We start from the raw sequence: 13880 nt of genomic DNA on the forward strand, positions 1-13880 counted from the left end.
CAGTACTCCCGAAAATTCAGAGGCTGGGGTTTTTCAAGGATAGTTTGGCGGCAAGGGAAGAGGGGCTGCTGATTGTCTGGGGACACAATTGTAGAGGTGTGGAAAATGGTCTTCCTGCTTGTTGAGTCTGCCTCTGGGTGGGGACCACAGGAGCAGTTGAGCCAAGAGTCATGGGTCCAGGCGGGGCCATCTGGTTGTCAGAAATGCGAGTCTAAAAGAACATCTCAAAAGGCCAATCTTAGGTGTTCTTCAGTTGTGACGTTATTTATGGGCAGGAGTAATTGGGGAAGTTGCAAATCTAGTGTCCTTTGGAATAATGGAGGTTAATCGTTTCTGTCTACATCTTAGCAGAATTCAGGCTCCTCCCATCCTTCTAACCTGATGGTTTTTCATTAGTTTTACAAGGCAGTTGAGTTTTGGGGAAGGGCTAGTATCAGTTAGACTGTAAACTAAATTTCTCCCAAAGTTAGCTTGGCCCAAGCCCAGGAATGACCAATGGCACTCTGGAGGTTAAAGGCAAGATGGGAGTTAGTCAGATCAGATGTCTTTCACTGTCATAATTTTCTCACTGTTATAATTTTTGCAAAGGCAGTTTCATAAAGAGGAAAGAGAGACAAGTATGTTTTCTTCAGGGTCAGCCTCTTTTTGTGATGGTTGAGTCTCACAAGGAGTTTGGGGTTCCCAGGAAAAAATCCAGTGTCCTGCCAGCAAGCTGACGTCACTGCTCTTTTAAGAGGAAACTGGGAACCAGCTGTTGTGGAGATTAACTATGAGTGCAGATGTACAGTTGGAGCCCTACAATAAACAAAAGGTTCTGATTCTGCCCCACCAAACAACAGCAGCTGCTCTTGTTCTGGTTGGGCAGGGTTGAGTATCTGGGCCTTTGGGAAGAGAAAGTTAATAGGATCAGGGCTTCTTCCAGCATGAGAAAGATGGTGTTGTTCATGAGATGTACCCATTGTGCAGACTGGCGAGGGCGGGGCTGCTGGGTCCACCTGTTACCGGACAGGGGTCCCGTTCCAGACCCCAACAGAGGGTTCTTGGATCTCATGCAAGAACGAATTTGAGGTGAATCCATAAAGTGAAAGCAAGCTTAGAAGTAAAGAAACAAAAGAATGGCTACTCCATAAGCAGAGCAGTCCCAAGGGCTGCTTGTTGGCTATTTTTGTGGTTATTTCTTGATTAAATGCCGAATACGGGTGGATTATTCATGAGTTTTCTGGGAAAGGTGCAGGCAATTCCTGGATCTGAGGGTTCTTCCCCCTTTTAGAACATATAGGGTAACTTCCTGACATTGCCATGACATTTGTAAACTGTCATGGCGCTGGTGGGAGTGTCTTTTAGCATGATAATGCATTATAATTAGCATATAATGAGCAGTGAGGAAGACCAGAGGTCACTTTCATTACCATCTTGGTTTTGATGGGTTTTGGCTAGCTTCTTTACCACAACCTGTCCTATCAGCAAGGTCTTTGTGACCTGTTTCTTGTGCTGACCTCCTATCTCATCCTGTGACTTAGAATGCCTAACCTCCTAGGAAAGCAGCCCAGTAGGTCTCAGCCTCATTTTACCCAGCCCCTATTCAAGATGGAGTCGCTCTGGTTCAAACACCTCTGACACACCAGGCCATGCCACTGAGTGTCAGGGACTAAACAGCTTGTGGGATCAGGGCTGAGACTCTCCATGCTGAAAGCTGCAAATAAATCACGGTTCCAGCCCCCTCATTTGCAGCTGGGGACTCAAGTCTGGAGGGGGAGTTTTATGTGCTTGCAATGTACAAGAGAACTGATTGAGGTTGGGAATCTGTCTTGGACCAAAGTCGAAATTCATATGATTGGACTGGTTTCTATGACTGGGTCTCCAGTGTGTGGCTGGAGTCTTTTCAATGTGGCTTAGGTTGGATGTCAGTCCTTGGCTCCTCTCCAGGATCCTGTCTGTGACTGAGACTATCTCTGTGCATCACTAACTCTAACCACCCCCTGAGAATCTCACCTGTGACCTTGGTCTCAACTGCACCAGTCACATCCTCCTGTCCTCAACGGTGAAAACCTGGCAGATGCTCAGCCTGCCCCTGCCCCAGGAGTGCTGTGGTCAGCTGAGCTGTGGAAGTCGAGGCTGGAAAGGACCTCATCAGCCAGTGGAGGGGAGGGGAAGGAAGGAGATCCTGTGAGCAGGCTAAGGTGGTAGACCTTGCCCCTCTGTGGCCAGAACCTGCCCAGGCCAAGTGGGCATCAGCTTTGCCCAGAGAAACAGCTGCCCTAGCTGCAACTGACCCCAGTTGGTGATGAGGTCTATTGAGGAACAAAGAATCAAGAGCAAACAACCAAGAGCATCCATCCCTCCCAGAAGGGGGTCTCACTTCTGTTGTCAGCTACAGAGAAGAGAGGCGGCTGGCCCAGCTCCACCTCCACCTTCTCCTGGGCAGTGTCTGGCCCTTCCATGACTCCTTCACGGAAGGAGAGTGAGGGGAAGCTGCTGCATGGACTGGAATCAGCCCAGTGGTCCTTCTGCCTAACCACATTGAAGACAGGGCCAGTGATTTATGTATGTAGTATGTATGTATGTATGTATGTATGTATGTATGTATGTATGTATTTTTAGAGACTGGGTCTCACTCTGTTCCTCAGGCTGGAGTGCAGTGGCATGACCATAGCTCACTGCAGTCTTGACCTCCTGGGCTCAAGTGATCCTCCTGCCTTAGCCTCCCAAATAGCTAGGACTAACACGGTTGGCTAAAACCAAAGCTTTAAATATATAGAATCCTTGAGCCACAACCAGGAGTGGATGTTAGGCTTCTGTGGTAGGTAGCCTACTGTGTAGGCTCCTATGTAGGAGGTACGCCTCTGTGTAATATGAGAGCTCGTAGCTAGAACCTTCTAAATGTGGGACAGTTACCTTAGGAGGTAATGAGCTGTCTGTCTCTGGGGGAGTTCAAGCAGAGGCTGGAAAATTCCTTGGTGGGGTTCATTCATCCACTCATTCATCTTCCATCTACTCATCCATCCAATATTTTTCATTTATCAAATTTATGCCAGGTGCTGGACTAGTTGATTCAACCATGAATAAGATAGAAATGGCTTGTGGCTTCACAGTGCTATGATGGGGAAACGCTGGGGACTACAGAAGCACGGTAGAGGGCGGCATGACCTAGACCTGGCAGTCAGGGAAGGCTTCCTGGAGTAAGTGATCTTTGAAGCTAAAGGCTGAAGGTTGAGAAGGACTTAGCTGCAAGGAGTCAATAGAGTGTGAGCCAGTCAATGACACAGTCAGATGTGTGTCTTAGCTGGTTTCCTCAGAGGCAGACCCTGAGGCAGGGATCCAAGGGTGTATGGTTTCCACTGGGGGGGGTGACTCCAGAAAGTACCAGTGAGGGGGTGTGGTAGTGAGACAGGAAAGGGAGGCAGCCAAGAAGGTGTATGTGGTCAAGCAAGTCACCTCTGTGTGCAAATGGAGCTTCCACCTGCTGTAGAACTCTGGGAGCCAGTGTGGCATATGTCCTGCAGTTATTCCCTGGACAGGGAGTGAGCTGGGGTATTTGTATACCAACTTTCCTCAGCCACTGGTTGTGGGTTTTTCTGGACTGAGTGGGACATGGACACTATTCTCAAATAATTCTGGCCTCCTGATGGGGCAGGCAGAGTGGGCCCCAGCACAGGCCTTAGACAGGTGCAGGGGCTGGTGGTTGTGGTGGGGTCTGAAGGGATCTGCGCAGGGTGCTGGCATCACCGTGGCTGCAGGGTGAGTGAGGGGCATGCACGAGCCCTGAGATCAGTGAGAAGGCCAAAGGCGGAGTGGGCCAAGCAAGAGATACTGGCAACCAAGAGAGGCTGTGGTTATGAGGAAGCGACAGATGTCAGGATGTGGAGTGGCGTGGAGGAATGGAGATGCTGGTGAGCAAGAGGAACCACAGCCTCCCAAGGCTGCAGCAGCCCCCTCACCACAAGGAACTCCCTCGCTCCCTCACCCCTACACCACCTCCCCCTCCAGCAGGCATCTCCTGCGTCCAAACACATCAGGGACGCCAGGGTCACTGTGCCGGCTTGTCAGGACCACGAAGGTGTGTATGGAGGGAGATGATGGTGCTGTGGCAACTGCTTAAAAAACAAAAGCTAGGGCTGGCTCACGCCTGTAATCCCAGCACTTTGGGAGGCCAAGGTGGGAAGATCACTTGAGGCCAGGAGTCTGAGACCAGCCTGGGCAACGTGGAGAGATCCTGACTCTGCAAAACATTAAAAAATTAGTCAGGCATGGTGGTGCATGCCAGCTGCTCAGGAGGCTGGGGTGGGAGGATCACTTTAGCCCCGGAGTCAAGGCTGCACTGAGCTATGATTGTGCCGCTGTGCTCCAGCCTGGGCAATAGAGCAAGACCTTGTCTCTAAAAAAACAAAAAACCTGGGTTGTTGTCAATGCCAGCCCCAAGTCTTGGAAGAGACCCCTTGGACTGTGTGCGCATATGAAAATGAATGTCATCCTGACTACCTGTAGCTTCCAGTGTGCCCACGTCAGTCTTCCTGTTGGATGCAGCCCTCAAGGGGACAGGCGCTCAGCATGACTTTCTGTCCTTGGGGGCCCCAGGACCTGGATCATAGAAGGCACTCAGTAACAATCCGTCAGGTGATGGAGAACGTGAATGGACCCCTGCTTCTGTGCTTCCTGCCATTGGGAGGGAGGGGCTGGGGGACAATTGTGTGGTGGTTCTAAGGGCAGGATCCCACTAGCGTTGGGGAAGGGGATGGTGTTGTCAACCAGGGTTTTAAACTGCAGGCAAAAGAAGCCAAGTCTGGATAGATAAGTAGAAAAAGAATGTATTGACTGGGCATCTCACAGAGTCGCCTGGGTGGCTGGGCAGCCTGAGCATCCAGGAACAGTGCCCCTAAATCCTGCCTCGGGACTGGCCCAGTGGGGACACTGCTGCAGAGTCGTAGCTACCTCTGGTTGTTCCTCTGACCCCATAATCCCTAGACACTCTCACCAGCAGCCCCAGGAACTCCCTCTTCCTGCAACGACAGCTCCAGATTCCATGGGGAGCAAGGTCGGCACCTGCATCCCCTGGGCAGTATCCTCCCAGCACAGGTCCCTACATTTGGACTCAGCCTCTGCCTCTTCCCCTGAGGGTTTTCCCTGGCCATTGGACTCTGCTCTGCCTGCCCCTTTGGTGGAGTGAGGGGGAAATTAACACCCATGTGTGGAAGCAGACACACATGGTGTATGAAAACACCCTGGCTCCCTCAGTGCTAGGCTAGAGGCACGTGTTCTTCTTTGTCTCCAGGACAGCTCTGGCTGCCCACAGTGATGACTTGTGGGAAAATGCACTTTTTTTTTTTTTTAATTTGAGACAGAGTCTCACTTTGTCACCTAGGCTGGAGTGCAGTGACATGATCTCAGCTCACTGCAACCTCTGCCTCCTGGGTTCAAGCAATTCTCCTGCCTCAGCCTCCTGAGTAGCTGGGACTACAGGCGTGTGCCACCAAGCCCAGCTAATTTTTTTGTATCTTTAGTAGACAGGGTTTCACCATGTTGGCCAGGCTGGTCTTGGACTCCTGGCCTCAAGTGATCCGCCCGTCTTGGCCTCCCAAAGTGCTGGGATTACAGGCGTGAGTCACCACGCCCGGCCAAAAATGTACTTTTTATTGGCCAGCCTCCCTGCCGGCTCACTTCCCCTCTCCCCTACTGATGCCTCCTGGGATCACCTCTGCATAAATTACCTGCACTCAAACCCTCATTTCAGTGCCTGCTTCTCAGGAAATCACATATCTAGGCAGCTGTACCTGACTGGCAGCCCCAGTCCCATGTTCTTTCCTAGGTATAAGGGAGGGTGCAGAAGACAGAATTGGGCATTTTCAGCTTCAGGGGGAGGTGGGCTCTGCTTCCCACCAGACTCATAAGGAGGATGACCCTGTCATCCAGGGCCCCAGTAGGACGCCAGTGGCATATTCAAATTACAATAATTGGTGGAAGGTTTATTCAGACTTAAGGGAGTGGAAGAGATAGTGCAGTGTCTTAGGATGAGCAGCGGCAGAGTTTTGCAGCCCTAGGTCTGAAGGGACAAAGGGGCACGGGCAGTTACTAGAACTGGGAAAGAAAGAGACATGCAGGCCAGGTGTGGTAGCTCACACCTGTAATCCCAGTACTTTGGGAGGCTGAGGTGGGAGGATTGCTTGAACTCAGGAGTTCAGCAACATGGAGAAACCCCGCCTCTACCAAAAGTACAAAAATTAGCCAGGCATGGTGGTATGTGCCTGTAGTCCCAGCTACTCAGGAGGCTGAGGTGGGAGGATCACCTGAGCCTGGGAGGTCAAGATTGCACTGAGCCATGATTGTGCCAATGCAACTCCAGCCAGGGTGACTGGTGGTGTTGTGGCAGAGGAAAAGATGGGACCAAACAAGCCACATTTGAAAAAAAAAAAAGAGAGAGTGAGATGTGCAGAGGTCCCCTGGAAAGGTGCAGTGACATAAGGGACAGAGCCAGCCCAAGGCCACCTCACTAGGGACATGGAGGGGAGCATGTCCCTATTTGTACTCCACCTCCCTAATCTCCTGCCCACTGATAAGGCTCAGACAGGTCAGTCCCCTGGGTCGGAGCAGGGTGAAGCAGGTGGGTACAAGACCTGGAGGGCAAACGGAAGGAGGCTAGCACAGTGGAGACTTCCTCAAACAAACAAGGGGGCCTCAGGTGTGCCAAAGCATCCCAACGTCCAGGTGGGGTGGAAATGAAAGTGTCATGCTGGGTCTTGAGTTAGGGCTGGCTCTTTCTGCCACTAACTTCTTCTGTGACTACAGTTGAATCCCTTCCTCCTGCTAGGTCTCAGTTTCCCTGTGTATGAAACCAGATGAACTTTCAGCACCCTCCTGTAGCACTAGGAAGGTTCAAGACAGTCCTGAAGAGGGAGTAAAATAGACTGTCGTTTTGGAGAAACTGGGGCCCGGCAGGCAGAGAGACTTGCTGGGGGTCACTGATCACATAGCTATTGAGCAAGACTTCCATTTCTTGTCAGGGCTGTCCCCTGAGCCAGGCCCGCCCTGGCCTTTTGAACCTGCTTTCCCCGGGAGGCACCGCCCACCCCCATGTTTGTTTCCAATGAGCGCAGCAGGCACCGTGAAGTGTCGAGGTCTCTCTCATGCTCTGGTTTGAGTGTGTGTCTGTGAATGGGACATGTGGTAACGGTAGTTTCACCAGGCTTTTGGACCTTGGCCACCCCTGCTGTCCCACCTGGGGATTTAGGGTTAATGTAATGTCACTGCTTGGCATTTGGGCCTATGAGTCCCATACAAACTTCAAAGAACTTAATTTATAGGGAGTTTCAAAGAGAGTCGGGAGGGCTGTGCCCGCTCCTCTGGACCCTCTGACAATGACCCTGCACAGCCTGCACAGCCGTGTCCAGGAAGCTGCCTGGAATCTTGCAGTCCACTCCACGGGACTGTGTGCTGAGGCCTATGTCCCAGGCACATGAAACAAAGACCATTTCATCTTATGTTGGAAGCCGAGACTCTGGGGTTTTCTGCATCCAAGGCCTAGGAGGCCCACAGAGCCCACCTTGTTGGAACCAATGCTCCTTTCCTTGAAATCATGAGACAGGGGAGAGCTTTTCAGCTTTGTGCAAAATGGTTCTGTTGAAAGTAGAATTTTCAAAACAGATAGCCCTGGATCAATTATGGCCCACATGCATGTTCTCTTTGGCTTGCACCATGTTTGCCCACAAAGGTGTATTTTCACAAAATGAAATTAACTGCCACAGTTAGAAGTCAGATTGTGGTTTGACTTTAAATAAGTAGAAGACCTGGCAGCACGGGGCTCATGTTCCTGCATGAAATGTTTGGCTGGAGCAGCACTGCAGCCCCTCCACCCGCACAAAAGATACGCACTCTTTAGTTGACCACAGTCCTTACCATGCCCTATTGTCTTCCAGCTGGGAGCTGAATGCCTGTTGCCATTTATCATGTTTATGCTACTGCTTTCTTGAGTCAGAGAGTTATGAGGAAGGTAAAATATTTTGTGTCCCCACGTTTCTGACAAAAGTGGAAAAGCAGTTTATATACATTATCTGCCAGCCTGTTTTCACTGGGTTGCCAGTGTAGAAGTTTAACTCTGGGGTGTGTTTGGTCCCATCTTTTCCTCTGCCACAACACCACCATGATGATCACCATAACATCATATTTATTGGCCCTTTATCAAGCTATGTACATGGTGAGACAGGTCAGGACAGGCCTCCATTTGTCTCAGGGGCAAAGCATTGTGGGCAAAGAAGACAGAACAGCTGGAGCTGATGGGGCTCCAGTTAAGGCAATGAAGGCTTTGCCACACCATAGAGGGCTCAAGGGAAGGGTCCTAAAAGACCAGCCCTGAGCAGCCTGGTGGGAACAGCCTCTTGGCCTTCTGCCCAGCTCCTGGCTGAAGCTGTGATCTGTGTAGCTGTGACTGCAGGGCTTGAGAATGGCGGAGGGCTTAGGCAGTTTGGACAGGGTGAATCGGGATTAGCGTGTAAACCCAGCCACCTCCCTGAAAAACAGTCTGTATCTCCCTTTTCCATCTGTCTGATGCGCATCCAATCTTTTGGCTTCTCTGGGCCACGTTGGAAGAAGAATTGTGTTGGGCCACATGTAAAATCCACTAGCACTAACGATAGCCGATGAGCTAAAAAAAAAAATCGCAAAAAGAAACTCATAATGTTTTAAGAAAGTTTGCGAATTTGCGTTGGGCCGCATTCAAAGCCATCCTGGGCCGCATGCAGGCCTCGGGTTGGACAAGCTTGGTCTAATGGGAATACGAAGACAGCCCTGGCTCCCACTGTGAGAACCCCTTCAGTCCAAGCATACTGGTCCTTTCCAAGCTCACTGTTCTCACCACACGGCCCCACTCCGGTTTCCTGGAGGCTCCCCCAGAAGCATTTGGGGGACATAGTCCAGGCAGGTGCCTCCTCCCAGGTGGGGCAAGCACCTGGCATGATAGCGGAATTTTAGGTGGCCATGATTCAGGTTGCATCTCACCTCATGGGAACCAGACTTGGGAGCCTGATCACAGGTGCCAAGGAGGTCATCATCCCCGCCAGAGTCCTGATCCCAGACCTGCAACCTCAGGGGCCCCCCTGTGACCAGGAGCACATCCCCAAAATCCAGCCGCACTGACCAGACGGGGTTGTTATTGTCCCACACGGTGCTCGTCCTCAGCTCCTGGCCACCAAAGAAGAGCTTCACATAGGCATCCGTGGCAGTGAACCAGTCCCCCCACAGGCCCCATGCTTGGATGAAGGTCACCTCCAGCTGGGCCAGGCCCCTCTGCCGAGGGCAGCAGTCCTGGGTGGTGACCGCTGAGCCATGGCACACACACTGGCATGGGTCTCGGGGGCTCTTCTGCCGCCCTGGTGGGCACGGCCGGCTGCAATCCCTCCAGCGAGCCCTGTCCGTCAGGTACTGACTCAGGGCCCTCCTCAGTGCCTCCCGCCGCGGGTCCTGGCTGTCCAGCAGCACGTGCAGGGGTTCCAGGGTGTAGTCCACCAGGCCAGGGCTGCCGGGCAGCGAGTTTACCCAGGCTGAGTACTGCTCGGGCCCGGCCTGGATCCCGAACAGCAGGTCGTTAATGGAGGTGTGATGGCCGCCAACCACTTCCGAATGGCGCTCCCGGTAGGTTTGGTGGAAGGAGGCCGTCATCTTGTGCTTCTTCTTCTTCTCCTCACAGGCCTTGGCTTCGGCAGAGATGCTGCCATGGATGCCTATGTTGACCTGGGCCTCGACAGTCAGGCAGTCCTCCACCTCGTTGTCCGTGAGCCCTTCCAGGGCCAGCTCGCAGGTGCGCAGGGCAGTGAGGGCCGATATGCGGCCACCCAGCTCCACAGCCCGGATGAAGTGGGTGCCGTAGTTGGAGATAAGCCTGAGGTAGGCAGGCTGGGTGGAGGCGTTGAAGTGGTGGGGCAGGTCCCCGAGGGCCCTCTTGAAGTCAGGGTGCAGCGGGGGAGTGTGTACCACATGGAAACTGCGAGAAGAGAGAGACCTCAGCTGGGCCCAGGGGAGTATTTCCCCCATTCAATCAAATAACTCCTTCAGGACTGCTCAAGGTCACATGTAAGTGGGCAGAACTAGGACTGGAACCCAGGGGCCCGGCTCCAGAGCACAAGCACAGTGGCACGGGGCTGGCAGGGATGCCTCCGCTCTCACCCCTCAGGGACCTCAGTGCTCTGTATAGGTATTTTCTCTTTTCCTTTTCAAAATAACATTTTTTTCTTTCCTTTTAATTTTCTTATTATAAAAGCAATGATCCTGGCCGGGAGCAGTGGTTCATGCCTGTAACCCCAGCATTTTGGGAGGCCGAGGCGGGAGGATCACTTGAGCCCAGGAGTTTGAGACCAGCCTGGGCAACATAGTGAGACCCCATCTCTATTATTATTATTATTATTTTAAGAAAAAGGAAAAAAGAACATAAAAGCAATGATCCTGCACTGATGGTATCTGTCGAACTTTGGAACCTAGTCATGTGGCCTTCATCCATCCGTCCCCCTGGATGGGTCCCACGTGCCCGGGATCCTGACAGCTTGGGCCATGCTCGGCCTCTCTGTGGAGGAAACGTGGCCCCCAGGTCTGATGAATCAGACCAGGTGACTTGGGTCTGGCCTACAAACACTGTGCCTTTCTCAGACGTGGAATCTGGGTCCCAGACTTCCTACTCCCAGGGGCTAGGGTAGTGACTGCTGTCGCTCAGCAGTGTGGCCCTGCCACAGGCAGGTGTGAGTATTGGTTGAGTGGATGATTGAAGCTCAGAGAGAAGTGAGATGCTCAAGGTCACACAGCAATGAGGAAGGATGACCCGGCCGGGTCTCCTGCCTCTGTCCCTATCCAGGAAGGACTCTGTGGAAGGCTGGCTGTGCCCAGGAAAGGCAGGGTTCAGTACTCACTAGACCTAAATGCACCCTGCTGGGACTCTCAGGCATGGTCTCACTCACTTTCTCTCTACTTGATGTCTCACTGGGCACTCCCAGATTTGGGACCTCCTGGATGAGAGGAGGCCACAGGGCTGAATCACCTGAAGTCTGAGAGCCAGGATTGCAGTTTCTTCCTGGTGGAAGCAGCCTCCAAGTTTGATTGGAGGACTCTGCCTTTCCAGGGCTCCTAGACCACCCAGAGTTTCCCGCACCTTTTCCAGCCCCCCACCCCCTAGCCCCAGCTCTCACCTGTAGAAGCGGCACTCCACTGTGTCAGTGCTGAAGGTGTACTGGTCCTGGTGGGTCTTCTGGGCTGCAAAGTTGGCTGCCTGTGAGTGTGAGCCGGCCACGGACACATGCACATTGCCGGTGGGCTTAGGAGTCACATCCAGCCCGACCTTCCAGTCGTTGCGGATGCTACGAGCCGCATCCCGGGCCACAGCTTCAGTGGAGCTGACTTTGGCCCTGGTTACATGGCGCTGGCAGCCAGAGCCCTGGGCCCGCCAGTTGGTGAGCGCCAGAGGCAGGCGCTGGAGGGTGCCCTCCTGTAGGGCATTTTCACAGAGGGTGCAGGTGCCGTCGGGCCGCAGGAACCTTTGTGTGTCCACTGGGAAGGAGCCCGAGCGGCGGAGGCTGGTCACGTCCACACCCTCCCCGGCCAGCCATGCACCAGGCACGAACTTGTGGCTGCGCTTGCACTCTGAGCGTGCGGCTGTGTGGCACGGGGCAGGGACGGGCAGGGGCAGCAGCAGGAGAAGGATGCCCAGGAGGAGCAGACGGGCCGCCATGGAGCTGCAGAGACAGGGGGCACTTGGGCTCTGGGAAGCCATGGGTGGAGGGATGGAGGATGACTGCTCCCTTCCCCCACAGCCACAGATTATCAGGGCACATGGAAGGGGAGGGGCTGAGATATCTCTTAAGTCATTATTCAATGAATGTCAGAGCTGGTATGTCCCTTATAGGCCTGGTTCAGCCCCCACATTGTACAGATGGGCCCAGAGAGGGGAAAAGCCCTGCCCAGGGTCACACAGCCAAGGGGAGCCCCTTTTTAGAATTTCCCTAAGGCCTAATGGGGATCTAGGTGGATGGCTCTGTCCCCAGGACACAACTGTGGGTGGTGGGGAGGGGGCTGTGGCCACAGAAGAGGGGACAGAGTAGCTGTAGCAGGTTTAGGGAGGGGTCTGGGGACCTGAGGAAGCCTTCATTCTGAAGAAGTGTCATTTTTGGCCCCAGAACAAGCCACCCTTTGCCCACCCTGACTCTCACTCTGTTTCTTTGTCTCTGTCACTCTCTCTAACCTCTCTCCCTCCCACTGAGCCCTTAACAGAATTGGAAGAGAAATGAGGTCCTATATTGCACCTATTCTTCCCATTTTCCCTTTGGGGCTCTCCCTCTGAGCTTTATGGAATAACATCAGCCCGAATTCTAGAATAAAATCTGCTGACCTGGCCAGGTGTGGTGGCTCACACCTGTAATCCCAACACTGTGGGAGGCAGAGGCAGGTGGATCACTGGAGGTCAGAAGTTTGAGACCAGCCTGGCCAACGTGGTGCAACCCCCTCTTTACTAAAAATACAAAAATTAGCTGGGCATGGTGGCGGGTGCCTGTAATCCCAGCTACTTGGGAGGCTGAGACAGGAGAATCGCTTGAACCCAGGAGGCGGAGGTTGCAGTAAGCCAAGATCGTACCACTGCACTCCAGCCTGGGTGATAGAGTGAGACTCTGCCTCAAAAAAAATAAAAAATAAAAAAAGAGAAAGAAAAAAAAGAAAAAGGGGCAGACCTGACCACACCCTTGGATTTTGTGTGGGGAAAGGCCTCGATGGTTGCTCTTCAGATCCTTTCTTGCTGCCCCTCCCCTCTTTGCCACTCCCTGCCAAGCTCTGTGGCCTTCAGCAGTGACAGGGGCCCCCCTATTGCCTACTATGGACAATGATTGTCTGGAAGGTTCTTCCTAATTTTAAGGTGTTTCTGGGGCCTTGCCTGGGCCTGTTTATGATCTGGAACCTCCTTTCTCTAACCTTACCCAAGCCTAACCTTATCCAAGCTGAGCTCTTCAAAGGCCTTTGCCCTTGGGTACCACAGGTTCTGAGACAAGAGGGCTATGGAGAGCCCCCATTATAGCTGGAGCCTCCTGCCCTGCCCAAAGGTGTGACTTGAAGGGTGGAATTTCAGGCAGCGTGGCTCGCCCCAGGGAGGCAAAGAGGCCAGGGGAATCTTCAAAGGCCCTGGGCTCATCCCAGCTAGGAGGCGGGCACAGTCATAACCCTAATCCAGGGAACTCAGCCTTCATCCTGACTCTCATGGTATTCTGTCCCAGGGAGCCTCTTTCCAGCTTTCTTAGAAGCTTTAATGTCAGCACTTGCAGGGCCTTAGAAACTGCACGCTACCTCTTCATTTCATACATGAGGAAACTGAGGCCCAGGGTGGACACAGAGCTGCCCAGCGAGTTAGTGATGGGCACCGTCTGTGACCCAGGTGTCTTGTCTTATAGGTCACGGCACTTCCTGCTCCATCAGGCTCTTCCCCTCCACCCAGGGCCCCAGGCCCCCCAATCCCTGCTCTCTCCTTACCTGGAATCCCGTATAGAGAAGCGGCTACACAGACGGATATCCTCTCTTCACCGAGGCTCCTGGAATGGTGGCATCAGCCCCCCAGGCAGCCCACTGTGGCTCCTTGCACCAGCCACCACTCATATCACTTCTACTTCCTGCCCCGCCCCCAGCTGTGGTCACAGGTCCTTTGTGCTCTCCCCTCCCACGAGCACCCACCCTGTCCTCAGCCCTCATCCGGCTCCCCACTGACAGCCCTCAGGAAGCGAGCAGCAGGGCCAGAGGCTCATCTGCCGAGTAGAGCTGCTGGGGCTCGGGGACTCAGGGCACACAGGCGGAGGAGGATGGGGCGCTGAGGACTTTGAGACTCGGCCCTGGTGTTGATGAACAGGCCAGCAGGGCCATCTCCTTGCTTCCGA

The 13880-nt window shown here is 53.3% G+C and overlaps 1 protein-coding gene across 1 annotated transcript; it reads right to left on the reverse strand.

Moving 5' to 3' along the window:
* Positions 1-8138: 8138 nt before the first annotated feature.
* On the reverse strand, positions 8139-13642 carry PRF1 (perforin 1). The gene is made up of 3 exons (XM_001171235.8): positions 13483-13642; positions 11160-11702; positions 8139-9967 (listed from the first exon to the last, which is right to left on the reverse strand). The coding sequence occupies exons 2-3, from the start codon at positions 11696-11698 to the stop codon at positions 8839-8841; spliced, it is 1668 nt and encodes a 555-aa protein (XP_001171235.2). The 5' UTR covers positions 11699-11702; positions 13483-13642; the 3' UTR covers positions 8139-8838.
* Between the last annotated feature and the right edge of the window lie 238 nt (positions 13643-13880).

The sequence above is a fragment of the Pan troglodytes genome, chromosome 8 (assembly GCF_028858775.2).
Source record: "Pan troglodytes isolate AG18354 chromosome 8, NHGRI_mPanTro3-v2.0_pri, whole genome shotgun sequence".
NCBI lineage: Eukaryota > Metazoa > Chordata > Mammalia > Primates > Hominidae > Pan > Pan troglodytes.

Coding starts and splice junctions, on each gene's coding strand:
- PRF1 (XM_001171235.8), bottom strand. CDS start 11,698: ATGGCGGCCCGTCTGCTCCTCCTGGGCATCCTTCTCCTGCTGCTGCCC. Junction 9,968..11,159: donor GTGGAGTGCCGCTTCTACAG/GTGAGAGCTGGG, acceptor CTCTTCTCGCAG/TTTCCATGTGGTACACACTC.